The 27,968-nt window shown below is 51.7% G+C and overlaps 12 protein-coding genes across 12 annotated transcripts; 5 read left to right on the top strand and 7 right to left on the bottom strand.

Moving 5' to 3' along the window:
• Positions 1-206: 206 nt before the first annotated feature.
• Positions 207-3,989, top strand: F4807DRAFT_426637 (uncharacterized protein). Its single transcript, XM_047998076.1, has 3 exons — positions 207-2,395; positions 2,443-2,521; positions 2,576-3,989. Exons 1-3 carry the CDS (start codon positions 890-892, stop codon positions 3,463-3,465), a joined length of 2,475 nt encoding a protein of 824 aa, XP_047853931.1. The 5' UTR covers positions 207-889; the 3' UTR covers positions 3,466-3,989.
• Positions 3,990-4,399: 410 nt separating this feature from the next.
• Positions 4,400-6,324, top strand: F4807DRAFT_460625 (delta-1-pyrroline-5-carboxylate dehydrogenase 1; the record flags this gene model as incomplete). The annotated part of the gene is made up of 3 exons (XM_048001547.1): positions 4,400-4,585; positions 4,656-4,763; positions 4,822-6,324. 3 exons carry the CDS (start codon positions 4,400-4,402, stop codon positions 6,322-6,324), a joined length of 1,797 nt encoding a protein of 598 aa, XP_047853930.1.
• Positions 6,325-7,252: 928 nt separating this feature from the next.
• F4807DRAFT_426632 (uncharacterized protein) lies at positions 7,253-8,225 on the top strand. Its single transcript, XM_047998075.1, has 3 exons — positions 7,253-7,739; positions 7,803-8,019; positions 8,075-8,225. Exons 1-3 carry the CDS (start codon positions 7,452-7,454, stop codon positions 8,128-8,130), a joined length of 561 nt encoding a protein of 186 aa, XP_047853929.1. The 5' UTR covers positions 7,253-7,451; the 3' UTR covers positions 8,131-8,225.
• F4807DRAFT_426631 (uncharacterized protein) lies at positions 8,226-11,167 on the bottom strand. Its single transcript, XM_047998074.1, has 2 exons — positions 8,593-11,167; positions 8,226-8,543 (listed from the first exon to the last, which is right to left on the bottom strand). Exons 1-2 carry the CDS (start codon positions 10,638-10,640, stop codon positions 8,423-8,425), a joined length of 2,169 nt encoding a protein of 722 aa, XP_047853928.1. The 5' UTR covers positions 10,641-11,167; the 3' UTR covers positions 8,226-8,422.
• Positions 11,093-12,409, bottom strand: F4807DRAFT_92628 (uncharacterized protein). The gene is made up of 3 exons (XM_048003659.1): positions 11,451-12,409; positions 11,236-11,320; positions 11,093-11,176 (listed from the first exon to the last, which is right to left on the bottom strand). Exon 1 carries the CDS (start codon positions 12,292-12,294, stop codon positions 11,479-11,481), a length of 816 nt encoding a protein of 271 aa, XP_047853927.1. The 5' UTR covers positions 12,295-12,409; the 3' UTR covers positions 11,093-11,176; positions 11,236-11,320; positions 11,451-11,478.
• On the bottom strand, positions 12,388-14,154 carry F4807DRAFT_92634 (uncharacterized protein). Its single transcript, XM_048003660.1, has 2 exons — positions 12,615-14,154; positions 12,388-12,463 (listed from the first exon to the last, which is right to left on the bottom strand). The coding sequence occupies exon 1, from the start codon at positions 14,063-14,065 to the stop codon at positions 12,632-12,634; it is 1,434 nt and encodes a 477-aa protein (XP_047853926.1). The 5' UTR covers positions 14,066-14,154; the 3' UTR covers positions 12,388-12,463; positions 12,615-12,631.
• Positions 14,155-14,439: 285 nt separating this feature from the next.
• F4807DRAFT_92640 (Tim44-domain-containing protein) lies at positions 14,440-16,627 on the bottom strand. The gene is made up of 2 exons (XM_048003661.1): positions 15,543-16,627; positions 14,440-15,489 (listed from the first exon to the last, which is right to left on the bottom strand). Exons 1-2 carry the CDS (start codon positions 16,511-16,513, stop codon positions 14,814-14,816), a joined length of 1,647 nt encoding a protein of 548 aa, XP_047853925.1. The 5' UTR covers positions 16,514-16,627; the 3' UTR covers positions 14,440-14,813.
• An 83-nt stretch (positions 16,628-16,710) lies between these two features.
• On the top strand, positions 16,711-17,970 carry F4807DRAFT_426616 (translational machinery component). The gene has a single exon (XM_047998073.1). It carries the CDS (start codon positions 16,950-16,952, stop codon positions 17,667-17,669), a length of 720 nt encoding a protein of 239 aa, XP_047853924.1. The 5' UTR covers positions 16,711-16,949; the 3' UTR covers positions 17,670-17,970.
• F4807DRAFT_460619 (DUF862-domain-containing protein) lies at positions 17,953-18,798 on the bottom strand (the record flags this gene model as incomplete). Its single annotated transcript, XM_048001546.1, has 2 exons — positions 17,953-18,621; positions 18,691-18,798. 2 exons carry the CDS (start codon positions 18,796-18,798, stop codon positions 17,953-17,955), a joined length of 777 nt encoding a protein of 258 aa, XP_047853923.1.
• Positions 18,799-19,382: 584 nt separating this feature from the next.
• F4807DRAFT_426612 (putative GTP-binding protein) lies at positions 19,383-21,410 on the top strand. The gene is made up of 3 exons (XM_047998072.1): positions 19,383-19,884; positions 19,941-20,426; positions 20,630-21,410. The coding sequence occupies exons 1-3, from the start codon at positions 19,738-19,740 to the stop codon at positions 21,179-21,181; spliced, it is 1,185 nt and encodes a 394-aa protein (XP_047853922.1). The 5' UTR covers positions 19,383-19,737; the 3' UTR covers positions 21,182-21,410.
• Positions 21,411-21,430: 20 nt separating this feature from the next.
• F4807DRAFT_467659 (uncharacterized protein) lies at positions 21,431-22,889 on the bottom strand. Its single transcript, XM_048002518.1, has one exon. It carries the CDS (start codon positions 22,646-22,648, stop codon positions 21,500-21,502), a length of 1,149 nt encoding a protein of 382 aa, XP_047853921.1. The 5' UTR covers positions 22,649-22,889; the 3' UTR covers positions 21,431-21,499.
• Positions 22,890-23,349: 460 nt separating this feature from the next.
• F4807DRAFT_426607 (uncharacterized protein) lies at positions 23,350-26,119 on the bottom strand. The gene is made up of 2 exons (XM_047998071.1): positions 25,429-26,119; positions 23,350-25,368 (listed from the first exon to the last, which is right to left on the bottom strand). Exons 1-2 carry the CDS (start codon positions 25,434-25,436, stop codon positions 23,664-23,666), a joined length of 1,713 nt encoding a protein of 570 aa, XP_047853920.1. The 5' UTR covers positions 25,437-26,119; the 3' UTR covers positions 23,350-23,663.
• Positions 26,120-27,968: the final 1,849 nt, after the last annotated feature.

The raw sequence follows: 27,968 nt of genomic DNA, 5'->3' as shown, positions 1-27,968 counted from the left end.
ACCACTTAGAAAGAGCTATGACCACGGCAAATCGGAGTGTAACTGCCCATGACCGACCAGTCGTGACCGACTTAAAGTCAATCCCATGTCCCCACTTGCCCGGGGCTCTCCAATCAGGTGCCGAGGTATCTGCATGCTAAGGCAGGCGTAGCTTTAGCTGGTAGCTTAGTGGTCAGGAATAACAACGGGATACTGCTGATCGTGAGATTTTTTGCACTTGTTATGATTTTCATTGTTCGGAATCGGCACACGATGTCTCACAATCTCAACCAAAAATTATTTAGAGCCCCCTTCCTTTTTTCGCATTTTTTCTCCATTCGCATCGTTGGTCCTTGGATGACCAGATGACTAACTCCTGCATGTAATTCTAATTAGTAAATAGTATATCGAGGGCACTTTTGAAAATATCGATTGATAATCTTGGGAACCCTTTCCCTTTTCTCCCCTAGTCCCCTTGCTTTTCGGCGTGGTTGTCGTTGTCTTGGCGTACGTCTGAGTCCTGAGTCCCTGTTTATTAGGTGATACCCTGATCCCTCGAACTGGTAACAATAGCTCGTTACCTTATCAACGCCTCTTACATATCCCATGCTATGGTGCATGTAGCCGAAATTCTGTCTTTCGTCGTTTTCTGATTCTGCGCCAATCCGTAGGGCCTCACCCAAACACAGCAACTTGTCGCGTTCCACCCGCGAGCTTCGTGTCAAAGGAGTTCTTGGCAGCTCAGCCCTGGAATTCTGCATTGTCAGCGCCTGCATTGTTAGCCACACCGACAAGCGAACTTCCTACATAATCTTACCTCTAGATTGTCATTACTTTTTGTCGTAGTTAGGCCTTTGAAAACGTGTTTACTTCAGACGTCGTCGTCAGCCTCGCCCAGTTGCAAAACACCATGGCCGCACACGAACACGATCAAAACCTCGACGAAGAGGGGCAGCGCAATCCTTATGCTTCGGCCAATAAATGGAGGCATCAGGAGTCTTCGTCCTTTGCAAAGGCGGCGAGAGATCCCCATTCTAGCGGCCACTCGAGGGAGTTATCCGACTTTCTGAATAAGGACCGAGTTGAAGGTAGTCGAACTGCGGCGGACGGAACAGGCTACCAACCCATCGTGGTCGGTGGCACCGATGGTGTACACGAAGCAGCGGATGGCCAGGACGGGAAAGAGGTGGTTTGCGGTCCGCTGCTGAATTATCGACGCATGGAAAATAGAACTTGGTACGGTAGCGTTTTGGTTGTTACCGAAGGCGGCGGCAAGACACAAAACTTTCAACCTACCCTAAGCCTTGGGCGCGTGGAGGTAGCCCGCGGACAACAAGGCCTGCTTAACGAGGGCTCTGCGGTCAATGGAGAGAAGGTAGGGTCTAATGCGATTCCCACCAACCATGGGTCCGATATTGCAGGTGTTTGTCTCTACTCCGACCCGAGATGCACGTTCTGGGCGTTTCCTCTCGAATGCGACATTGCCGACACGGAAACGAAGTGGGCGTACTCGATCGCCGACGTTCGTTACAAGAGCGAGACGAAGCCCAAGACTAACTACTTCTTCGTTCCAGCCATCGACGAGTCGATGCGTATTATGTTCCATTCATGCAATGGCTTCAGCGTAGGCACTGACGAAGACGCATGGAGTGGGCCAGCACTATGGAACGACGTGATGAGAAACCATGCAAAATCACCTTTCCACGTCATGATAGGAGGCGGCGACCAGATCTACAACGATGGTATCCGTGTTAAGGGACCTCTACGGGAGTGGACGGATATAGGGAACCCGAAGAAGCGACGCGACTTTCCCTTCCCCGAGAGCTTGCGCAAAGCTTGTGACGATTACTACCTGAAGAATTACATTCGGTGGTACTCTACTGAACCATTCGCGGCCGCGAACGGACAAATACCACAACTGAATATTTGGGATGACCACGATATTATTGACGGGTTTGGTTCATACGTCAACGACTTCATGAACTGCGATGTCTTCCGAGGCATTGGCGGTACTGCCCACAAATATTACATGCTCTTCCAACATCACCTAGCACCACCTGCTTCCACATTCACTTCAGATGCGCCAAAAGCAGGGGACCATGGAGAGGAGGATGATCCAAAACAACTTGTGGATACCTATGTCAAACCGCAGGCTTTTGATTCATCTTATATCATTGGTAGCAAGCCTGGTCCATACGTCGCGCAGCACTCGATGAATATGTTCAGTAAGCTTGGCGCCAGAATCGCGTTCATGGGCATTGATGCTCGTACCGAGCGTACACGGCACCAGGTGAACTATGAGGAAACGTACGATTTGATCTTCAACCGTGTAAGGGAAGAGCTTGGGGCAGCACAAGCAGCCGGCCAACCCTTTAGACATTTGATCCTGTTACTGGGCATCCCCATTGCGTATCCGGTAAGATAGTCGTCTATGGTGTCGTTATAACCCGCTAACAATAACAGCGACTTACCTGGCTCGAAAATGTGTTCAGCAGCCCTTTAATTGCGCCTGTGAAATTCTTGAATAGAAGATTTGGATTCGGTAAGTAAACCCGAGTGTTGCCCAAGTGATAGCGATTGTTGATGGCGATAATAGGTGGTGGTGTATTCAACCACTTCGATGGTAGCGTGGATCTTCTTGACGATTTAGATGATCACTACACGGCTAGAACACACAAGAAGGAGCGAAATGCCCTAGTTCACCGGCTCCAAGGAGTCTGTGCCGAGTTCTCTGTTCGACTTACCATTCTAGGAGGCGACGTTCACTTGGCAGCTCTGGGACGCTTCTACTCGAACCCCAACTTACATATTCCTGTCGAGAAAGACCACCGTTACATAGTCAACGTAGTCTCTTCCGCCATTGTTAACAAACCCCCGCCGGCAGCGATTGCCAATTTGTTAGCAAGTCGTAACAAAATCCACCACCTTGACCCGGACACCGACGAAACGCTTATGGCCCTCTTCGACAAGGACCCCGGCAAGACCAGCAAGACACGATCATCCAACAATGTTACCATGCCTAGCCGAAACTATGCCATGCTCACGGAGAATTCGCCAAACAACCGCGGCGAGGCTGCTAACGGCGCTGAAGAGGCGGCAGACGCCAATACCCCGGAAAATAAATTTGATGGAAAGCATGGCCACCAATTCCTCTCTCAGGGCGAATCCGGGGCGGGAACCAAACATAAGGCTGCCGATTTCGAGAGACATGGCAAGAGTAACGATGGAGGCCTCGACGTGTGCATACGAATAGAGATCGACCAACACGATAAAGAGGGCAAAACTCAGCCATATGGTCTTACAATTCCGGCGCTCGATTATGAGGCTGGAAAATTTGGGACAAACGCGCACCATCACCATCTCACTTCCCACAGAAGCCGCCCAGGCACTTCTGGAGCCGCAAGTACTATTCCGGCAACCAGCATCCCTTCGCTACCAGGATCGATACCCGATGTGCCTGAACGCCCCCAAGGAATGTCAACCTAGCTCGACCGTTAGTGTGTATAGAAATGTGTTTTGCTTAGCAATTTGAGACGGGTTGTCTCGGGTTGCTATGGAGTTTTCGTGGCGAAGATGGCACGCGAGTGCAAATGTTTAGTAGAGTGGAGTCGTGATCCGCCTTGCTCTTGGCTCTAGAGGGCCTAACCAAGGAACGAGTTTAGGATTGGGGCAATATGGCCCATACCCAACAGAAGGATAAGAAAGTTGAATACCCAAGAGGACTGCTGCATTGCATTTGTTTTTGATTCCCATACCGGTGGTTTTGGACTCTTATACCTTACTGCTAATAATCATGTTTGTAGCATGTTCTACCTACCTAGGCATCTCTACCTAGGTGTTGTGAAAAGACCAAATAATGGATAGGTTTTCCGCATCTCCCCTGTGTCGTGGTCCAGAAAAACTGCGTATGCCTAGACCTATTAGACTGTCCCGCGAACGTACGAATTAAGTAATGGTAAAGGCCGTTAGGAAGAACGGGTAACTCTACTAGTGCATCTAGAAGAGTAGTCGGGTCTGGTTGCCAGAGTAAGAAATCGAGCTAGCGTGCCGCCGGCCTGGTAGATGGTTTGGAAGCTCATGCCGAATTCGGCTCGTTCGCAGCAAATATCGGGCTTCTCATTGGCCAATCCTTTCAATTATAACTTCGCAGCTTCTTTGCCCCGCAATGTCGTTCGTTTATGCCGCGACAAAGCGAGAGTATACATCATTATCGTCGGAGTCGCAACGCCGATGAGCTCTATCGATTGAGTTATAATACGTGATAGCTAATCTACCTAACCTTGGGGAAATTTCTCGTGGCAACAGGTCGTTTTAAATATAACGACATACTAAGATACCTATTTCCCTTTTAATTCTATCATTCCCAATAATAAGAGAACTAGACTTGGTGATAATTGTCTTTACTTTAGTTATCTCCAAGATGTCGTCTGCACTGAAGACATACGGCCTCACAAGAGCATTACGAAGCTCTGGTCTGTCCTCCAAAGTCTGTTCAAGATGTTTACCAACTCTCCGGTCCCCGAGAAATGCGAGGGCATTGAGCACGACCAATGCTAGATTGACGTTGGCTGCTTTCAAGATACCAAAAGTTTCTAACGAGCCTAATGTATGTTAGAGGTGCCGAATTCTCAAATCATCATTGCCGTTCAACGTTCTGGTATTAACTTGGAATATAGCATACCTATGCGAAGGGCTCAGCACAAAGAGAGGGCTTACTGGCTACAATTGCTGCTCAACAGAAGAAGGGTACCATAGAAATACCGCTCGTAATAGGGGGTAAGGAGGTATATATGGTTCTAACCGTGGTCCCCCCTTTTATTTAGTAATTGACCCATAGAGCAGGTAAAATCATCACGGAGATCTACACAGTACAACCCTTCCGACCACTCCACCGCGATAGCGAACTATTCCCTTGCTAGTCCCTCCGACGTCAACACAGCTATCGAGGCAGCCTTGGCCGCCAAACCGGCATGGGAGAATCTCCCTTTCGCCGACAGAGCGGCTGTCTTCCTCAAGGCAGCTGATCTGATCTCCACCAAGTACCGATACGAGATCATGGCCACGACCATCCTCGGCCAGGGCAAGAACGCGTGGCAGGCCGAGATCGACGCCGCCGCAGAGCTATGCGATTTCTTCCGCTTCAACGTCCAGTACGCGGAGGAACTGTACGCCCAACAGCCCGCCCACAACTCGGTTGGCTTGTGGAACCGCATGGAATACCGACCCCTCGAAGGCTTCGTGTACGCCGTCAGCCCCTTCAACTTCACCGCGATCGGCGGTAACCTCGCCGGTGTGCCCGCGCTCCTCGGCAACGTGGTGATCTGGAAGCCGTCTGACTCGGCCGTAGCAGCGGGCCACCTCGTCCACAAGATCCTGCTCGAGGCGGGATTGCCCGAGAACGTGATCCAGTTCGTGCCCGGCAACCCGGTCGAGGTGACGGAGACGGCGCTCGCGCACAGGCAGTTCGCGGCGCTGCACTACACCGGCAGCACGGCCGTCTTCCGCCAGCTGTACGGGCAGATCGGGCGGGGCGTCGCCGAGGGCCGGTACGCCGGGTACCCGCGCATCGTGGGCGAGACGGGCGGCAAGAACTTCCACCTCGTGCACCGGTCGGCCGACGTGCGGAACGCGGTCGTGCACACGGTGCGCGGCGCCTTCGAGTACTCGGGCCAGAAGTGCAGCGCCACGAGCCGCCTGTACGTGGCGAAGTCGATCTGGCCCGAGTTTAGGGAGCAGCTGGTGGCCGAGACGAACAAGCTGCGCGTGGGCGCGCCGTGGGAGCCCCAGACGTTCATCGGCCCCGTCATCCACGAGCCCAGCTTCAAGAAGCTGAGCGGCGTCATCGACGCCGCGAAGGACGACCCCGAACTCGAGCTGCTGGCGGGAGGTAAGTACGATGGTTCGAAGGGGTACTTCGTCCACCCGACCGTCTACCTGACGACGAACCCGGCGCATAAGCTGCTCAGCATGGAGCTGTTCGGCCCGATCCTCACGGTCTACGTGTATGATGACGCGAAGGGCGGCGCTGAGAAGGCGTTCGCCGAGGCGTGTAAGTTGGTCGACGAGACGAGCGAGTACGGGCTCACGGGCGCCGTGTTCGCGCGCGACAGGCTGGCGATCCGGGCCGCGGAGGAGGCGCTGCGGAACGCGGCGGGGAATTTCTATGTTAACTGTAAGAGCACGGGCGCGGTGGTGGGACAGCAGCCGTTCGGGGGCGCGAGGGCGAGCGGGACGAATGATAAGGCGGGCAGCGTGAATATTGTTAGTCGGTTTGTGAGCGTGAGGAGTATTAAGGAGGAGTTTTTGCCGAGTACGGTGGTTGAGTATGCTAGTAATGAGGTTTAGGGGGTAGGAGGATACTTGTTATGGTCAAATGTATGGGATACGGCAATAGGAGGGGAGGAGGGAAATAGGGGTTAGGATGGTTGATGACTTGGTTCAAAATCCGGGTGTTGAGCTACGGATGGATGGGTTACGATACCGGTATATTTGCATGATTAGGGTTGCAAAATATTGAGGGTAGGAGAGTTACTTCAACTGCTGATGTATGTACTATGAGATACAGAATGAAAACTTATGATTTCTATAATGGTGTTGACGTTGGAGGGTTATGATACTGGGATCTAGGGCTGTAGGATAGGGGTTGGCGTAGAACTATCCTCTTTTGCACCGCTGAAGTGTCTATTTTCAACCCTTTATACAGTTCTGTCTATTATGGAAATACGCTCAGCGCCTATAGGTATCCACGTATGTGGTACACAGATTTAAAACCCAGAATTATCATTCTATACGTGAGTTTCTGATCGTACAAGATCCTCGAAGCTCCCTCGGGCTGCTGCCATGACACTGGTATCGTGCTCTGTCACACGAGCCCATTGGCCATATTGACAGAAAATTCTGCAACAGCATGAGTTAGCAACAACTTTAGGGGAGGTTGAGGTTCAAAGATTCACGGCAATATGAAAAGGGAACTTTCAAATATCGACCTATCGTTGTGTAAGGGGAGTGGATGGTGCTCCTTCGATCCTTCAATGCTGTTTAGGATGAGTCTCGATGTAATCTAAGTCGAAAGAAGGATTGCAATTAATGAGGACCTCAATATGAGCCAAAGAAGCTCATGGAGATGATCACGTTCTTCTAGATGGACTAGAAAGGTACACTCTCGAGGCTGGCTGATGGCAAACATGCAGCCGTTCGGTGGACGGTGATGCATATAACACTTAATGCAAGTAAGCTTCGTCGAGTGTCTAGACCTAATAATACAACGTGGTGATAGGGCGACAATACTACCTTCCTGCCAAACTCACATGCGCGACCTCGTATAAGGCCTTGGCATGTCACTAAATTCAACTTCAGCTTTCCTCTCAGTCTTCTGGGCCCCCTTTATATAATTACCTATAGGTATGCTCTCACAGCTGAGACTCCTGTCTAGAAGTCTATTGGAAATTATCGATGCAATATAGCTCCTCAAGATGAATACATCGCTTGCTTCGATCCTTGTCTATGCCGCCGCCGTCCTAGCGTGTGAACTTCCTACAGATGTACTACCGAACAACATCACCGAAAGCTTTTCTCTCCAGATACAGAATGCCTCATTTCCAGACATTCATAATCACTTTCTAAATATTTGGGACTGGGGCGGCGGTGATCAACACCTTTTCGTCAGTCCTGCGGGAAACTCTACGAGCGAGCTTACGCTCGTCGATGGTGTGATTACATTGCCATGGGATCCAATCCGACGTGTAGTCATTAATGGAGAAGTATACCCAACTTGTAATCGAAAGTCTGGTGTACTGGGCTAATCATTGCTCTTGCGGATATAGTACGAGGTGAAGGATAACACGACCAAGATGTTCATGACTGAACGCGGCGATCCGCGCGCTATCTTCGATGTTGTATATGGCTGTAACCCTGACACAGATGCCTTGCAGACACAGCTGGCCTTCAAGTCTCGAGGAGATGAGGAAGTCGGAGGAAACGTTGGTGTTCGTCCGTTCAACGGCATGTATGATTTTCGATGGACGCCAGAAGGGAATACTGGTAAGTTTCCGCGCAAAACTTAGCAAATAAAACTTCTAGCTGACGAAATTTAAAGCTTATGATCCTGATCGGCCGTGGACAAGAGTGACCTTGGTTGTGGTTTACCCCTGAGCCAAGTAGCCTGTGTCTCTTGAAGGTTTTCTCGGTTTAGTTAGGTTCAACACTCATGAGAGACGACATCATCTAAAATGATTGTATTATCAAATTACTCATAGTCTCATATCGTGTCAATGCAAATGCTAATGCTGACATATGTCTCATGCCCCCCAAAAATGAACAATCGTAGAAGCTGTGAACCCGTCGTAGTACATAACAGTCATTAGTTTCCAGAAAATGAATCCCTTGTACGTACAGTCTAAACCAACATCCTAACGCGAATAATCAACAAGATTGATACACTATCTTATACCCATTGCCGTTGCTTGGAAATGTGTTTTGGAGTTTTTGCCCTTGGTGGCCTCATATCTGTAAGGGATGCAGCGACTAAGGGGTCGATGAACCCGTACGGGCTTCGCGATCGAAAGCTACACAGGTAAGCTAACTTCACGTATTACGGGGATTTGGATCCCTTACCTTTGCAGGCTTGCTAGGTCGTGGATCCCTATAGGGGGACCTAGAGATTTATGGTTCTTGCAAAACGGCGTACCTCCCACGCTCTTCAGTCTACAGTTCGGCCTGCTGCACTTGTGGTCAATGCAATAGTCGCTTCCCATCTCCGCCTGCCCCTTGCAGGACGTGGACGCTTGGCAGGAATGGTCAGGACAATACGATCCGCCAGGGACCCGAGAGAATCCGCAACCCATCTCCCCGCACGTGTGGTCCTCGCAAAAGCTGCTTCGCTTCCATCGCGGCTTAAGGCAGATCGACGAATTCCAAGAGCAAGCGTGGCGGCCGCACAGACTATCCTCAACCACGCTAGCTCTGGCACATCCGTCTTTGACACAGGTGTGCCGTTGGCAGAAGTCGCCGGAGTTGATGGGCGTATTTATACAGGCCTGACTCCAGTGACACGCATGCACGGCGCATAAGCCGCGGGCCCCTTTACATCTCTCGTAGCAATCCCGCTGCGTACACGTGTGTAATTCGCAGTAAAGCTGTTCTGCACTGCCGCGACCGTTTAGACAGCCTACTTCCCAGACACACACATGTTCCTTACAGAAACCGCCGTCACCACCACGTTCCACGCAACCGGGCTGAACGCAGGAATGCCGCGTGCAGAACCGGCCTCCCGCTATGGGACCCTCGGTACAACCGCCTCTCTTACAGGCATGGGCTTTGCAGAATAAGCTGTTTAGAATGCAAGGATCTCGACATCCTTCCTCATAGCACTTGTGGGCCTCACAGCACCCCAAACTCGGCGCCCTGGGTAGCAAGCAACCGTCGCTAAATGAGCAAATGTGGTTCTCGCAGAAAGCTCTGTTACGGACGGTCGGAGCGTAGCATTCCTTGTGGTCGCACGTATGAGTCTTGCAACACGCATGTTCCCTTCCGCCCTGTTCGTCATCCCAGAACCGCGAGTCCGGGCACGCGCGCCGTTGGCACTCGTGCTGTGTGCAATACGCCGCTTTCGAAGTCTTCTGGAGACAGCCTTCTTCGGCGCAGGTATGATTCTGACAGTAATCACTGGTAGTGTCCTCCGTTTTGTACGCGCTCTCGAGGCACTCCCCCACCGAACACGTGTGGTCGCCGCAGAACCCATCGCACCGGAGCGCGGGCTCGACGCACGCGTCCCACTGACACACGTGGCGCGGACACCACGTCGACCCTTCGGCGCGGGCCTCGAGACACCGCGCCTTCCAGCACTTATGGCGGCGGCAGAAGCCGCTCTCGGGGATACACGGCCGCTCGCACGAGCGGCACTTATGCTTTTCACAATGTCTGAAATCGCGGATCTGCGGGTCGACGCACCCCTTCGTGACACACTTATGCGCGCCGCAATACTGGCTCTTCTCGAACCTGCGCCCACTACACTCCTCAACAGAACACTCGTGGCGCGCGCACAAGTTACTCCCGCTCCTCCTCGCCGCCCGGCACCGATCAACCTCACACTTATGATCCGTACAAAAATCGCTCGCCTTGGCGAACGGCCTCGCGCACCCCTCCGCTCTACACCGGTGCTTACCACAATACTTCGACGGCGCCTCGCGGCGCCCGGGACACCGCTGGATCTTGCACGTGTGCGCGTCGCAGAACCGGTACCCTTCCTCGGGACTAGGCGTGTTGCAACCCGCGGCCTCGCACGTGTGGCGGACGCAGTAGTGCGAGGGGTGAGCCTTGGGCCCGTCGCAGCCGCGCCACCGGCACTGGTGGCTCGCGCAGAAGCGCTTGCCGCGCCCCTTCTCGCGGCGCGCCACGCACCCGCTCACGTTGCATTCGTGCTTGCGGCAGTAGTGGCTCGCCACCGTGACCGTGCGGTAGCAGAACGTCGATTGGCAGCGCGGGCTGCTGACGACGGCGGGTAAGCCCAGGCCGACGTCCGTGACGGTGGCAATGGTGGCGGCGCCGCCGTCCTGCTCGTAGGGCGCCGACGAGTTCATGTCGTGTTCTGTGTATGCCGGGGGCGGGGTCTCGGGCCGCCTCGCGCGACGCCGTGGAGGGACTGATATGCGCCGTGGGGGCATTGGTTGTGCGGCTGCTGTGATTGCAGCTACACGGTAATCATAGGTAGACGGGCCTAGTCTAGTCTACTAGGTAATCTCAAATAGCTATTATCTGTCTTAGGTACCTATCTAAGCCGGAGCTTGGGTATCGAGAAACGATAGCGAAGTCAGAGCACGGAGCGCGAGAACACGCGGTATTCTCGGCCTAAGGTCGCTCAAGCTCATCTCCTTTGGTGCAAAGGGCAAGGCTGGGCCGCTGCGGGTTGTCAGAAGTTTCCTTGGAAACTAAGGTTACTTTTGGGAAGAGCTCTGAATTGTCAATTCGGCTGGGTGCTTCGTGATAGGCCAGCTGCATCGAGCGAAGACTGCGGAATTTGGTTGGCTGGTATGTGTTGTGAGGCGCGTGCATGCGGGTGATGCGACGAATCGAGGGCGGTCGACAAGAATTGCCAACTATCCATTAACCGATCCAGTAAGATGTATCGAGATATGAACGTTGCAATGGGACTCGCTTATTCTGTATTAATATATTCGATAAGAGTATTTGGTATCCTTTTCTTTTCGTCATTAGCCACGAGAATAGCCATGAGAAATCGGAAAATATGTGAGTGCTTACCTAGATGGGTAAGTAAAAAGGGGCAATATTGAAGAACGTGCCAAGAACTAACAACACTCCAATGACAAACACGGAATCGACTACTCTACACAAACGGAACACAATTAGCCGGTAAGGTCTCTCAATCGGCGCCACATACCAATGAAAATGGTTAGATTCTAGTGAACATAGTAATCGGGTAGTTGGCGGTCCTAAGCTCACCGTTCTACACTTACCCCTATCTATCCCCAGCCACTCCATTAACTAGGTAGTCAGCGGCTCCGTAATATTATCCGGATCGAACCGTATCTTCCAATAATATCCGTCTCCCTCTTTAGTCCTCACCCTGCGGAACCCCTTCTTGAAGCACCTGTCCACCGCCTCGCACAAGTACATCGAATAATTATCGTCAATCATCACCTCTGTCCCCTCGTCCACGTGCTCCCCCACAAAGCCCAGCACGCCCTCCAACTGCGCCACCCACACCGGCCACGCGCCGTGCCATCCCCAAGTTGGTATCTTCATCACGAACAGCAGCGTCGTCAGGCCATTTAGCAGCGCCGCCCAGAGCGGCGCCTCGCTCGTGGCCGCGCGGAAGAACTGGCATTGCGTCTCCCACGGCCGCGCGATCCGGTACTGGTCGTACGCGGTCGAGGCGCTGAGCGTCAGAAGCTGTATCCGGCGCAGGTTCGCCTCACCGATACTAAAAAACTTCAGGAAGCGCGCGGTGCTCTCAAGCTCGACGCAGAACGCGTTCCGCGCGTACAAGACGTCGAGCGCTTCTTCGCTGACCTGCCGGCAGGCCCGCAGGACGTTGGTGCGCGGCCGCAGGCGCGCGTCGTAGTGCGCGCACCCGTAGTTCAACCCGCAGCAGTCCGGCGCTTTCTCGTTGGCCCGGCGCCGGAGATGCCGCGGCGCTGTGGTGAACCATTTTCGGAAGCAGTCGATGGGTTCGGGTTGGAGAAAGAGGTGTGCGTAGATCTCGTTCCGTAGTTCTAGGGGTAGGTCTAGAAATCTGAAGGGCCGGCTGCTAATGCTCTCCTGACATGGTGTGTCCTCCTCGGCTGTTACTTCGGCCATTGTGTATGTGAATGGGTTGCTGTATCTGTCTTGATGACTTTTAAGAATCGCCGATGAATGTCAAAGTAGGACTATGGACTGACTAAAGTGAACGCTATATCTCCTTTGAACGATGACTCACAAAGATAGTGCGTAGTATAAAAGGGGCGCAGTCCTCGAACTAAGCTTTCTGTAAGTACCGAAGTTAGTGTCTTGGCCTCTACAGATTGGCGAACACCAGGGTCATGAGCTTGTTTTGTGCCAAGTCCGCGTGGGTTAGGGTACGAGAAGGCTACCTGTTAATGAAGCTATTATATGGATTATTCAGACTGAACACTAACGCGGTATTCTCATAATCTCATACTATGTATCCTGGAGACCAATGCGTTATCATCTGCTCGGCAGCCTCGGATCCAAACAGATCTTGTACATCCCTGAAGTGTTCCTTAGCCAACCGAGTCGGCTTAAAATCCTCAAACGCCATACTCCAAACCCGTTTCGCCTCGTCGTTACTCGTATCGATCGCGCTCACTCTACCTGCGTGTTGAGCAAGCATTGGATACGCACTTATCCTCGCTAAACCATGGTCCCATGCGAACTGCTTCGGAAGCATATCACTCCTACCAGGTGACTCATGCTTAGAGGCGACCTTCATATAGGTTGCGAGGCCTTTCGCGTGTTCGCGGTTGTAGACTAGCGCCTGATTGCAGCATCCAAACCACTCTTCGTGGACGCCCGGCGGTGCGCCGATAAGGGCTGCCTTCCCGGATGCGTAGAAAAGCCATATGAAGAGCGGGACCGCAAGGCCACATATCACTAGCAACGTCCACCAATCCAGATGTCGGGCTAGGTGTCGCGGAAGCTGTCTTCGCGCTAGAAGCAAGACCAGTAGGAGAGGAATAGCCACAGCAACTGATGTAATGTGAACGTTATTACTCTTGAAGCCTGGGCCGCCCGACCACCCAAAGCTCCGTTCTTGGTTGAAAAGACGCAAGTACAGCCACGTATTTGGTCCGCCCGGCTCAATTTGGCCCTTCTGAGGGTCGTGACGCCTAGGATCCTTCATCATTTGTTCGATGATTCGTAGGTTCTTGAGAGTCCTCGCAGCCCATCCATCAGCAAGCAGAATATCGCCCTCGAAAAGTGCAATATACGGCGCATTGGTTGTCTGCACACATCGATCTAGGGCGTACGCATAATCATATACCGTCTTTCTCTCGAGCGCGTGCTTGTTCTGGCGATCCTTGGCAAATTGCATGAGTTCGCGAATCTTACTATCCTTTTCCTGCGGGGATAGCGTGGTGTTGTAGGTGAATACTTCGTCCGCGATGCCAGATTCTGCCAACTTTGTATAGCTCCTATGTTGCGTATCGGGGTTTGGCACGTCGGCGAAGAATAATTTCAAGTGCGTGGACCCTCTCTCGGCCCGCGACATGTTCGCTAGAAATGATCCCACGGCGCTGTCGATATACTGCCGCCCCACCATATCCCTTCCGACCGTAATAAACACGGCGCAAATCTGAGGATCCGCACCGGCCGTGCCTAATTGTTGCTGAGTCGCACTAGGATTTGCTAGAGCCGCATCAAGAAACTCGTCAGCTTCGGCCTGGCGCGTGGCCGAATAGAAACGGTCGAAACCATGATCTTCGGAGAAGAAGATAGAAAGCGGATCACGGTAGAAGTAAAGCGAGCCGTATATCGAGTAGAGCGAGACGAGCGTCACGAGCAGGAGCAAGGCGCGGATGCCAGGCTGTCCGAGAGCATCGTTAGCGCTTCGACGTTGGAGTTTCATTGAGCAAGCGGCCTTGCGCGTTCGACCATTATCGTCTCATCTGATGTTGATTTGTGGCGGTTTGTGATTTTGGGGATGACCGCGAAACTTTCGGTACGAAGTACCTACCTACATGTAGGTACCTACCCGATAAAGTTGAGAAATACAGGGGTGTGCTTATAATTAGAACGTCTTGAAGTTACGGGATCCCCGTTTATTTAGGTCTCTTAGGCCGCAAGCGGTAGGCGGGGAAGGCGCTGACTATCTTGACGTCTTAGTACCCCACCAATTCTCTCCTTCAATCTCAAACCATTGAAATGAAAGCAAATTAAAGACACCTAGACTAAGTAGTTGAGCTTCGTAGCTATTCGAGTGAATAGAGCAACCAACTTACCTAGGTAGTTACCAAGATGTGGCGTAGATAAATGGCATGATAGTCGTTCTGAACGATCTGGTAGACGTTGGGCTAGAAAGTCTCACTTAGCTCCCCCTAATTTCTTGAGAATATCGTATTGCGGCATACTGCTTAAGATTCATCGCAGTCTCTCATGCCCGACCATATATGCACCTTTTTGTCTATCATACATTTCATCCATGCTATTCTTGCCGCCTAACGCCTATTTTGCCCTAATCCAAGGCTGCCATTTCAGAGTGGTGTGATAAGACCGTCTGCTACAGTCTCGATTCCGTCGCCTCCTGGCCGGTAATGTACAGTATTATAAACAAATATCGTGGCGCAATCGTTCAGTAAGTAAGAGAAGAGATTCATTCAAATGTAATCCCTTCCGCTCTTTTGCATTTCGATCAACCTCCAACCTCTTGTTTCGGGATTACTAACCTCCTCGGGAGTTCGTGTGATACCGATCGCGTACGTGACAAGCTGCACTCTGTCTTCCATACCGGCGGCAAGCTCGTTCGTCTTGGCGTTGCGATACACGTGGACTTCCTGTGTCCGGCACGTGATGATGAATACCGGAATCTCACCAGGTTCGAGCATACGGGCTTTCAAAATATCCACATGTCTTATATCTAAGATCCGGCCATCTGATTTCAACCCAGCTTGAAGATACTGTTTGGTTAAAGCTTCGTACACCGAATACTGAGCGGCGGAAAGCCAAAGCTTTAACGTTTCAGTATCACCCTTGACGTAAGCGTCAAGCACCTCTGGTAATATGTACTCTCTTAACTCCTGTAAGAATGGCTCGATTTGAAAATTGGGATCCATAGAACGGAATTTCTTGATGACCATCGCTGTTTCGTTCTCGGCGAAAAATCCAGCAACACGGTCAGTAATACTTCGTGCGGTCGTGATTAAGGGGTTCTCAGATTCGTTATAAACGTTCTTCATGTTAAAAATTCCCTGGACAAACTTGTTCTGATCTCGGAAATCACGCCACGCTTCCTTCCATGCAGCGTCCTTGTGGAGTGTAATGTTTGTCCCAGCACTAGAAATCGTTAGATCTTAGTCAATAAGATGGCTCATCTCTCTTGGGCTTACTTTGGATCTTCGACCATTTCTTCTGCGTTGCCGTGTATGGAACGAGCTTGCTTCTCGCGCAATTCTCTGGCTTTCCTTCGCTCCTCCTTCTCGATCCAACCACCGTACCGAGAACTGCTCCCGTCGTCGATGACGTTCTTGACATTTTTATATGCCTCAGTCTCTCTTATGGGTTTTGTTGCCTTGTCGAGCATGTTCCCGGTCAAATTAGCTCCCTTTCGGACGCCTTTCATTACAGGAGTCTCCCATGTCCACGCCGCGCCCTTTCCGACAGCGGTTGCAGAAGTCTTCAATACTCTGCCCGCTGTCGACGAAACAGCGCCGGTGGTATTTTCGTATGCTTGCCTCGCACGTCGGACTGATTCGCTTTCGGTAAAAGAGTGAGCAGAGTCGGCAAGCTGCTTAGTTGACTCGTTCCATTCCTTGGAAGCTTTGAACTCCGTTTGCATAGTCTCCATAAACACCTGCCATGGTGTCTTGTCGCCATGAGGTGGTGGTGGCGGCAAGTCTTCCTTCTTCTCCTCCTTCTTCTCCTTCTCCTCATTTTCTTTACCCTGTTCCTCTTGTTGCTTTGCTTGCTCTTCCGATCCGGCCTTTGCTTCAGATTCCGCACCTGGAGCAGCTTTTCCGGTGTCTTTTTTTGGATCTGCAGACTTGGTATCCGCTTTGGCGGATTGCGCGGCTTGTTGCGGCTCCTGGTACCATGGTGACGTTTGGTGGAAAGCTCGGGATTGTAAAGTAGCTATGGTCTCGGGAACGAAGGGTGATCGAAGTGAGGGGTGTGATAATGAGGGAACTCGAGAAAACTTTAGTGGCGCTACATTTTTGCTTGCCGGTCTGGAGATTTCAGCGGCGTTCTCTAATAACCGCCTGTAGGCCGGAGATCTGCCATAAGAATAAGTGGCGAGCGAAGGTGCTCCTAAGAAAGCCGGCGAAGGTGCGCTCCTCGTAATCTGTCTGAGAGAGGTCATTTCGCAATATTAGAGGCGGGGTCTTATAAGACCATTAACTTTGAAAAGGATAAAAAAAGATGAACGCCGACAGAGGAATTTTATTTTGCAGCTGATCTAATGGAGGAAGGCGGGCGACCCCGGCAGTTAGAAAAATTATGTACTAAGCTAACGAACCATAAAGTATTTTACAATAAAGCTTAACCCAAAGGAGCGATAGTCTATGCATTCAGCCAATCACCATACAGAAAAAGAGGTCACACCCGAAAGTCTAGATTTCGTCCGCTCCGAGGCGCAATTGAAGTTCTGTTTTGTCAAAATTAATTTCGAGCTTTATCAGCCGCAACGCAAAGGCGACGACAATTGGATTCGGCGAGGCCGTTTCACAACGGCTTTCCCTAAAGATTCCCAACGCAAAACGGGGGGACGAACTTAACTTCATGCATCTACAGCTACAATGAGCCAACCATCCAGTCGCCTATTGGCGGCCACCCGCGCTCGTATATCCTCGTCTCAGCCCACCCGCCAATGCCTCCGTTCATTCTCTCAAACATGTCTACGACGGGAAGAATCCAACACCAATGCCAATTCATGGTCGCCAAACAAACTCCTCCAATCTCTCAGTAGACCACGCACTACACCAACGCAATCGGCGGGACCTCCACGACCAAGTCCCGGAGCTAGTTCGGCGGCGCTACAACGGATTCTAGCACAAGACGCTGTCGCAAAGGCACGCAACCAACCCACGAGCCAACAAATATTGCAGGATGAAGCCAACAAGCAGGAAGACATGGGCCCGGCGACCGAGCCTTTCCACTTCCACATATACTCGCACAAGCACAACTCACATGTCACGGTGACGAAGCCCAATCGACAAGCCATCATCAGCATGTCGACTGGCAATATCGGCTTTAAAAAGTCGAAGCGCAGCACCTACGACGCTGCTTACCAACTTACGTCATATGTAATAGACAAGTTGCACCAAGGAAACTGGCACAATACTATAACGAGCCTGGAGGTCGTGCTGCGGGGTTTCGGTGCTGGACGCGAGGCCGCAATCAAGGTTCTCTTGGGCACCGAGGGTCGTATGTTAAGGAATAAGATCATCATGGTATCAGATTCCACAAGACTGAAATTTGGCGGCACGAGAAGTCCCAAGCCCAGGAGACTGGGTTAGAGAGATAGAACAAGAACTAGAAATGGACATAGTCGACGAGACAGCCAGTGTATATCATACCGCATTGTTATGTACATTTATGTACAAAAGTGCAAAATCGCGCACCTGTTAAACATGCAGTTAATTGACGTAAAATCGACATACGATGCCTCGAGCAGTAGAGCGACCAATTGGTATCAATCAAAACAGACCCCAGAAGAACGCCACCCAACCGGGTTTCCGTCATAATCACTTCCAACGCCTTGTAATGCACCCCCTCAAACCAGGCCGCCCCCCATTCCGTCTAAGACATGCTTCCCCTGCCTACCGAAGGCGCTCTCTCTGCTGGTGGCAGGGTCCGCCCGCTTGTATCTTTCGCCGGGCCTTTCCCCTTGCCATGCCTAACGTCCCGGTGTGTTTCTTCGCCGTCCCAACCCGAGTCCTCTCCCTCTTCTTCGCTTTCGGGCGTAGCAAATCTCCTTGCGTTATTCTGTCGTAGCATCCTCGTGCCCTCGTTGTCGTCTAATCCTTCGTCGTCTAGCAGCTCGCCTTCGGCGGTCTCGAAATCCGGCGGCTCGACCCAGTCGCGGGGGACGACGCACGGGAGGGCAACTCCGATGCTTGCGGCACGGTTGAGCCAGGCGGGGCCGGGCCGACCGGTAAGCTTCTGGCAAAGGTAGCTGGTGAAGTGGTTGCAGTTTCTGGTGAGCAGGTTGTAGGCGGTGCCCTGGAACTCGTCGGAAGCATGGCGAATGCTAGAATCGATTTCGGCTTGTGTCGCAAAGGTAAATCCGTGCAGAATCTCGGTCCTGAATGTGCCGCCAGGGGGTTCCGTCTTCGGCCGTGTCCAATAAACGCCCGTCATGCCAGGCTGGTCGTGTCCACCGTAGGCATATTCTTTCCCGTTTATAACGACGCCCGAATGTAGCAATGAGGCACCAACTGTCCACAAAACTGAGGAGAGGCGACCGGCCTGTTTTGTGGTTGGTGTTGAGTTAATAGCTATTCCCGAAAACTGCCGCTACAAAGACTAATTGCTTACAGGTAAAAGGTCGTAGACATTAATTACAATTTCTGTCCTCGATAAGGACAATGTTGATCGGTGAGACTGCCTTGAAGATCTACTAGACGTCGACTTCTTAGAGGACATCTTGGAGGCTTAATACAAGTGGCGATAGGTGAAAGAAACAGCCGAAGTATCAAGTTCTAGTATCTAGCGCAGTGGGGAAGGATGTAATCTTCTACTCCTCGGCGAAGGCTTAATACAGCTTCCACACAAAGGAACTAACTAGATGTATGGTAAACTCTAGTTACGTGGCAGAAGTTGGCGATTCATTGCGAGTTGTAGGAAGTAGATCATAGTAACTTAGCTCGAGGCAACTACGAAGACGATACAAACCGCCGAGTGAGGAGGATCTAGTGAGTGAGAACGTAAGCCACAGCTAGCTGACGTATCAGCCAATAAACGACGAATCCGGTAGCTCGGTCGCGAAATGGCTGAAAACCATTGGCCGATGCTCCACTTTGAAGAGGCTAACAAGGCAGACCTGAGACAATTGATACCTTCGTAGCTGCCTTAGCTGACTACCACTTGCGCGTCAGGTGCCATCATCTGACAGAAGTCTCAGCCTAGTCTTGCCCAGAGTCCCAAAGTTTCGGCGAAATAGGTCAGCCGGATTCCGGCGCAATTCCTGAGCCCAATTTTAATTGAGAACTCCACCACAAAGAGCAAGCTTTTTTTTCCCAACTGCCCCTCCAAAGAGGAGAGGAAAAAGGACAAGACAGCTGTACCAACCCGCGCGATAAAAAAAGTCTTCTCGAGGGCAGCAGTCGAGTGCCAACAATACTTCAAATAGATGGTGATCGAGTATTAGACAGATATATCAGTATTTGTCCAATTCGATATCACCCAACCGGCCACCAGCCGAGAACCGTCGTCGTGTCTTCCTTCTCCTCCACCCTTCCATTCGCTTCTCTATTCCAAACTTTTCGACCTGTAGCAGCTAGCTCTGCTTTTTTCCCTCTCCGCGTGCCTAGTTGCACAGCAGTACTCATCTCCACTCGTACCTACGCCAAGCGACGAAAACCAATGCCTCCCAAGAAGCAAGTTGTCGAGGAGAAGATCCTCCTCGGTCGACCGGGAAACAACTTAAAGAGTGGTATCGTTGGTCTAGCCAACGTCGGCAAATCGACACTGTTCCAGGCTATTACGAAGTGTAGTCTTGGTAACCCTGCCGTAAGTCGGTGCTCTCTGACCGTCGACTGCGTTTCCAGCTAAACAGGCAGGAGTAGAACTTCCCATATGCCACCATCGACCCGGAAGAATCCCGTGTCATTGTTCCGGATGAGCGCTACGACTGGTTGTGCAATAAGTACAACCCCAAGTCGCGAGTGCCCGCCCACCTGACCATTTATGATATTGCTGGTCTGACGAGAGGTGCCTCGACTGGTGCCGGTCTTGGTAACGCCTTCTTATCACACATTCGAGCTGTCGATGCCATCTTCCAAGTTGTTCGATGTTTCGATGATGCGGAGATTATCCACGTCGAGGGTGACGTTAACCCCGTCCGAGATCTAGATATCATTGCCGAGGAACTTCGGTTGAAGGATATCGAATTCACCGAGAAGGCCCTAGAGAACTCCAAGAAGAAGACCCGTTTGGGTGGTCAGAGTCTGGAGTTGAAGAAGGCGAAAGAGGACGAAGCAACAATAGAAAAGGTTCTCGCGTGGCTAAAGGACGGGAAAGATGTCCGAAAAGGCACATGGACACCAAAGGAGGTAAGATTTAACCTTCTTTAATTCCTCAATCTCATTTAATATGATGAACAAGGGCCATAGCGCCTGATCTAATCCCAGCTCTTCGAATGCCTCAATAATACAACGCAGAGCGCATACTGAGATAAAAGAATCCTCTGATTACCCAATCCTATAAAATTTCATCTTTGCAATCTGAGGGGAAACGCAGCTGACATAGTCAACAGGTCGAAGTAATCAATACCCTCTTCCTCCTTTCAGCGAAGCCGGTGGTGTACCTAGTCAACCTCTCAGAGAAGGACTACACTCGCAAGAAGAATAAGCATCTTGCTAAGATTGCCGAGTGGATGAAGGAGCACGCGGCTGGCGACCCTATCCTCCCAATCTCTATATCGTTTGAGGAACGTCTTACTCACTTCGCTACCGATGCCGAAGCTGCTGAGGAATGCAAAAACCTCGGCATTGAATCTGCATTGCCCAAGATTATCACAACGATGCGAAAGGCATTGAACCTTGCTAGTTTCTTCACAACTGGTACTGACGAGGTAAGGCAATGGACCATCCGTGTCGGCACCAAGGCACCACAGGCCGCTGGTGTCATTCACACAGACTTCGAAAAGACTTTCATCCAGGCCGTGGTCTACAACTTCAATGTCCTCAAGGAGTTGGGTGACGAGTCTGAAGTCAAGGCGAAGGGTAAGATTATGACTAAGGGCAAGGAATACGTAGTCGAGGACGGCGATATCCTGCTGATCAAGGCAGGTGCTGCCAAGGGTTAAAGAGCGAATTTAGATCTATCTAATGAGCTAAGAATTCATGCCTCCGTTATGCGGGACCAAATAAAGATATCACGAATGAGATCAACTACTTGCTATTTATAACCAGCTCAAAGCGGGAATACAATTGAAGCCGGCGAAGCAATCTTTTGAGGCGAGCCAATTTTGACTTGTTCTCTAAATAGAATTATCCAAGTTCGTAGTTATTAATATTGATTTCAGTGAACTGAAAGGCTTTTCGCATACGGATATCGTAAATGTAATACAACCCCTTTTCAGATATACTAAGCCCCAAGTCATTCTAACGGAAACAATCCTGCTTCACAACCCGATGTGAATGCCTTTGTCATCAAGGTCTTCCTTAAACCTCATCACCACATCTACCAAGGCCGCGACGTGGCCCAACGGCATCTCGTACAGGCCGTCGGCCACATGGAACCGATGCCGCCACGCGCGGTCGCCGTACTTGGCCCAGTCGCGCGCCGGGTCGTCCCACACGCGGTCCCGCGCGTCCAGCGCCCGCGTCACGGACAGCGGGTTCGCGACGTCGATCCGGATGCGCTTGACGGCGCGCACGAAGTATATCACGGTGCCGACGAAATCCACCACTTCTTGCACGCTCAGCTCCGTTAGCGGGTTCGTGCGCGGCTGGTAGAAGATAGAGGAGGAGGAGGAGTCGTTTATTAGGTCCGGGAACGGCTCTGGGTCTGTGTCCATGTCTAGGAATGCTAGGTCTTGCTCTTGCTGATCCATCATTCGGAATAGCTGGTCTACGTCCGGGTCCGGGTCGAAAATAGACCGCGGACGGGGGCCGGGTTTGGGTTGGATGGATACGGGTGTGGGTTGCTGCTGCTGCTGCTCATATTGTGGGACGAACTCTGTCGAGGGAGTGGTGGTGGTGGCGTAGGATGTGCGCGTCGCTGTCGTGGCGCTTAGCTGCTCAGGATCGATCTCCGGGTCCGGCGACGGCGGGTCTGGGCCCCCGTCTGAATTCTGGTCCAGGGGCTCGGGCTCGGGTCTTTCGACGACGGGGCGCTTTGGGGCCTTAATGGCCTTAACGGCTGCTTTAACCTTAGGGGCTTTGGGTGTTTTAGATGCTCTAGCAGGGTTGGCGGCTTTAGAGGAGGATTTAGAAAGTTTGGGGGGCGAGGGCGAAGTTGCTGGTCGCTTCGACTTGGGGAGCCGGAGAGCCTGGGCTTTGCCCGTCTTGGATGTGCGAGGGGCTTGGGTGTTGCCTGATGCGATGGCCGCGTAGTCGATGGCGGCGCGCTTGCGCTTGGGGTAGCGGGACGACATGGTGGAAGGGTGTGAGGGTATTCGCTGTTCCTCTCTTGTGTTCTTAGTGGTATTTGGCAGGAAGAGCAGGACCAACAGTGATATTAGAATATGGTTTTGAGAGACAAAAACGTTAGGTAGTTCATTGTCTTTTCGTCTTTTGAAAGGACGAGTCCTGGCTTGGAACATTGACATAATGCCGATATATAGCACATATTGGCTATATCCGCAAACGGTCTGGTTTACATAGCCTCAGGATAATCAGGACTAAGTTGTAACTTGGTACATTAAGTCGTGTATCTGTTTCCTTCTGCGGCCAACGTCCCTTACTTGAGACATTTAGAAGGTCGAGTCGTGAGATGGATTGGAATGTGAGGTCGCACTTCCACAAGTTTCTATTCTTTGTTCAAGTAAGACAATGATAGAGTATGACGGGTAATTCGATATCTGTTTTCAAAATATTGAAATCTATTTTTATTATTATACTTGCTGCGTATCATAGTCTTATCAATAGGGGTATATATTGACCCATATCTAAAGCCAGCTCAAACGTTGCCTTAGCGGTGAACTAAAGCAGGTAATAGGTATCTTGTCTAAAATGGCCATTTCGAGCTTGTTACTGTTAGGTGGAAGACTACCCAAGTATGGAAACGTTCCATTGAGATACCTACTATCCAAGGTAAACGATTAAAACTGGATATATAGACGAGGCGAAATAGCAGTATATATCACATTGCTTGCCCCAATCCTTCGAAGTAGATGGTACCGAAAGAGAACCTTGAATGTTTACTTAGGGTGTAAGATAGCCCTAGGTCGAGAGATACTGAGCTTCATAGAAACGAATGTTTCCCACGACTACCTTATCACAAGTCCCAGTAGACCAAGTCTCGCAAAGGCATATAAGTAATTTAACGATATTTTCCTAATTAAAGTAACTAATATTCTACCAACCAGGCTCCCGAGCAGAGAGCATCGGGGGTAACCAACCTACTGCGTAAGCATAAGTTCAACCAAACATCTGTACCCACCCAGCAAGTAAATAAAACCCGCAGTTGTTCGTAACTTCATGCCTCGTCTCTCATCACAGCCCCCAAAAAACCCAGCGAAAGCGAGACCAGCTCGTTCGCGGGAAGAATCCCTATGGCTCCTAGGAAGGAGTGCCTATGTAAATGCAACCACCACAAAAAAACAAAACCCGGTAGGTATCTTATTAACAACCACCGTACCGCACCCCCCTCTTCCCAAGCTCCTTCCTCCCAACCGGTTCCTCAGGGAACACCCACCCCCTAGCACGCTTCGCCTCGCGCTTCTCCGCCAGCTGCGGCTGCGGCATCCAGTCATCCCTCGGCAGGGCCTTCCTCCTCGTCCCTTCAGCCGGGGCTCCAATCTCCGCCCTCCAGGCGACCATACCACTCTGGCCACCAAAACTGAGTCCATGGCCATTAACCCCATCATCACTAGCCATAACACACAACCCCCAAAGCGCGAGACACGCCGTCAGCGGCGTCTCTCCTTCCTCCCCACAACTACTCTCAGCAGTAGCATTAAGCTGCACGCTAGTAACCTCCAAGAACCCGAAATGCGGGGTCCCCTCGGCGCCGTTGCGGCAAACGACGAGCTCGATCTCGGTGAGTATAAACCCGTAGCGCGTGCCGTGCTCGCGCATGGCGTGGTGCAGGTGCGCGAGGCCGCGCAGGTACTCGACGCGCTTGACGTTGCCCTCGACGCGCATGCCCGTGTTGAAGCGGTCGAAGCTCTTGACGAGCCCGACGACGCGCGCCGTCGGCTTGCCGCCGAAGATGGCCGCCGCGCTCGCCGACTCGCCCGCCACGTTCGCCACGAACAGGTGGTCGTTCGCCGCCGACGACATTCCCTTCGAAGCGGCCGATCCGGATGGCACGCTGAGGTGCATGGGCCGCTGCGAGGTGAGCGCGAGCGCCGAGTTTAGTTTGGGGATGTAATACGAGGCGTAGATGCTGTGCAGCGCGGCCTCGGTCTCCGGGTGCCGCGCGCTGGTCGACGGCTGCTGGAGGAGGGGTTGCGGGACGGGGCAGTGGAGGAGCCCGGAGGCGCCGGGGAGTGAGAGAATGGTGTTGATGTTGAAGTTGGTCCACGGCCGGATTTGGCGCACGTCCCACCAGAAGTGCTTGGTGTTGGGGTCGCGGAGCGGGAATGAGATGGTGCGGACTAGAGATGGGGCGGGGTTGGAGGTTGAGAGGTAGTTCATGAGAGTGGTGGACGGGGTTGGGTCAGGTGTGGGCGTAGATGAGAGGCTCAATGGCGAAGGAGCTCGAGGCGTATAGCTGAAGAAGAATTGGTCGTTTTGGGGCTGGGTGACGGCTGGGACGTATGCCGGCATCTGGCGATAAGGGAAGCCATATTTCTCAAGCACCGCGCCGTCGAGGCTCACAGCCGAAGAGCGGCGAGAATGGCCCATGCTATCTTGAGGGAACGTGACGGGAGAGCACAACAATGATTGTGACATAGTATTTTGGTCATCTGGGGCCGGAAAGAATGCGTTTGAAAATTGGTTCAACGTTTCTGGGTTAGTGAAGCTCCTGTTATGCGTGGGGCGGAAAGCTGCGCGGCGGCTAGGCTTGGGAGCCGGCGCAGGAGATGTCTTGACACGCTTTGGGGGCGAGTCAATGGCCTGGTCCTGGGAACGGATCTTAGGTAGCAAGATGGGGCCATGTTGACGGATTGGCGGCGGCGAGCGGGAAGGCGTCGTTACACGCGTGCTGACCGAGTCGGAGGGCGACGACTCAGTAGTAGAACAGTAAGAACTATACGAGCTTGAGCGAGCGTGTCCGGGATTGCAAGGCATCTCCAGAAAGGACGGATCAAAAGAAAAGCTCGGCGGCGTGGTAGGCTCGCATGTGGGAAATATGAAGTCGAAAGACATGCCTGCTTCCAGACTGTGTACACGCCTGTTAGTTACATCTTGTCACGAGCAGCAGTGTGGCTTCAAAACTCACGTAGCCATGTCGATGTTTATGTATGCGTTCTTGTCTGCTTAGACAAGAACTAAGGCGATTATAGATTATAGAATGAATGTGTATAGGAGAGCCGGCTCCAGATGCAGATGTCTGTTCAGGACTGGTAAGATGAGAGATGCCGTGAAGCGGAGAGAAATCTTGGGGTCGCGTGACTGGCGGCCTGCCTCAGGAGAGATCTAATAAATATGAAAGAAAAAACAATGCAATTTGATCCTATTAGATCAGAGAGTTGATACTGAAGAACTGGAACGAAAGGAGAACCGATGGAGGAGGAGGACCGGTCCTCTTATCCTCGAAGCTGGATGGCCGAACATGGATAGGCCGGGATGCCAATCACCTCGGCGGAACTCGCCTTGTACTAAACGATGATGTATTCCACAGATGCAAGATGTCCAACCTGAAACTTGGAGAAGCAGACTAGAATTCGGATTTAGAGGTATCATTCATGTACGTAGTGCGGTACGTGGAAGCCCGAACGATCAGGTCGACGGGGCCAGGTCGAGTCGGCCCATAGTCGAGGTTGTGTAAGTGGGCTTTGGCTTGACAGCTCTGCGGCTACGCGGTACGTATTTCTTGATCTTTAGCGCAGGGTGGTATTCAGGGCATCCAGGGCATCCAGCATACGGTAAGCGGGAACCCGTCTTAGCACGTTGAGATCTGCGCAAAATGGGCGGCTACGGCACAGTATAGAGCTCGGCTTGTAGCTCCGTAACACCCCTGCCACAAGAGGCAATCGTGGGTACGACGATCTGACCTATCAGATGTCAAGGCCGGGGTCTTGTTACTGGCTGTCGAATCTGGACAGTGAATTTGATAGCACCGTCGTCTGCCAATCTTCCACGATCAGTATAACGTTCCCACTCTTTGCGTCTCCATATTGGCAGAATGCAAGAGCTCGATATACAGGAATGCAGGCATGTTCGAGCGAACTAATCCAGATACCGCCAGTGTGACTCATATTAGAAATAGACACATGTTCCATTGTGCATTAGTTCGGCTTGTCTCCGTCGTTTGTGTGGAACCGAGATGCATTTGCGGGATGGTTTTCGCATGTATCCTGCATAACGCCAGAATAACGCGCGAGCGCGCCACACGATCGTGAGTGAGGCACGCTCGTTGCTACATACAACCGTGTTCTGCACGCTATAGCGAACGGGATCGCGACACACAGCCACTTGCTCTATGCCCTGAGACTGTCAAAATTCAACATCCATAGATATTTTTCCCTGTTTATTACTACTAGAGAACACTTCCGTCCTCGGTGCACTCGATTTGTTATCGTTAGAATGCGTCGCATTGCGCTACGGCGAGGAGAGGCGGCGCGCATTCTGCTTGCTACCCAATCTTCGCAACCGCGCACTCCGCCACAGGAAAGTCGAGATTCCGGGATCCTTCGTTCTTGTTCGGCAGCATTCGCCAGAAACAGTAACCGATCTGGACAAGGCCTAAGTTGTATTTCCTGATCGCCCAGAGATCTGCCAGAATGCAATGTGCGCTTGCGCTTAAGCTTAATTTCAGTTCTGGCGGGATACAACCGAAGAGTGCTTTGCCTTCATTTCAGTAACCGCTCGCCAAATTTAATTGCCGAGACAAAAATAGTAGAGAAGCAGCTGGGCATTGACGAGAAAGCCGGATTCGTGATAAGATAGGGCGAAGACCCAGCCAGAAAACCAGCCACCTGGGCAATCGGCTTTCCGTGTGTCTGTGCGTTTGGCGGAGAATGGGGGCAGGTAACGCCATGTTTAGCGCGGGAAATTGATTTGCGCGCGTCTATTTACAGAGCACGGATGGGTACAGATGGGTACAGATGGAACCTGGGGAAGATCTTCCACTCTGTGGATGGGCGGCAGACACCAAATTTGCTGTGGAGCTTTCTTCCAAGGTGAGCCAAAGGAGTATCCGGTGAGAACAAGAATAATAATCTCGAGCATTACTCCGACCCCGCGCAATATTAAGAAAACCGGACATAGAGCAGCGCGAGATGAGGCAAGACAGGCGCCGAAGACGGCCTTGATCGAAACGCGCAAGCTTCCAGGCCATGTTCCACAGCTTTCATCTCGATAATATGTATAGACGCCGTATGTACGTAAGCCATATTGGGTCCGTACATAGTAAGAATTACTTGAATTACTCGCATTCGTTTTCTTCAGCGGCTAGTAGATAGAGATCATCGTGAGATCTCATACGTATGATAATCGTCCTTCATCATGCCTCATTAGGACCGATATCCATTCCTTAATGATCCTTCCGCAAGCTTCCTCGACGAAAATCATCTTCAATGGAATTGTCCGATTGCAACCTTAATCTCGACCAAAGAAGAGAAGCGCGCTTAAATTGAACGACATCCGTGGATGAACGTGGACCGACTGCGATCAGATGTCATGTGGTAAGAATTAACCTTAGGTGTTACTAAGAAAGGTAAAGCCCAAGCCAAAGAGCTGCACAGCCTCCTCCGGCGCGTAAATGCCACGAAAGAGAGCCGCGTTCTGCGTGATCCACACTCGAAAGGCCCCACCATC

The sequence above is a fragment of the Annulohypoxylon truncatum genome (genome assembly GCF_022578515.1).
Source record: "Annulohypoxylon truncatum strain CBS 140777 unplaced genomic scaffold F4807scaffold_17, whole genome shotgun sequence".
NCBI lineage: Eukaryota > Fungi > Ascomycota > Sordariomycetes > Xylariales > Hypoxylaceae > Annulohypoxylon > Annulohypoxylon truncatum.
Note: the sequence above shows the minus strand (reverse complement) of the source record. Positions and strands in the feature narration are given on the sequence as shown.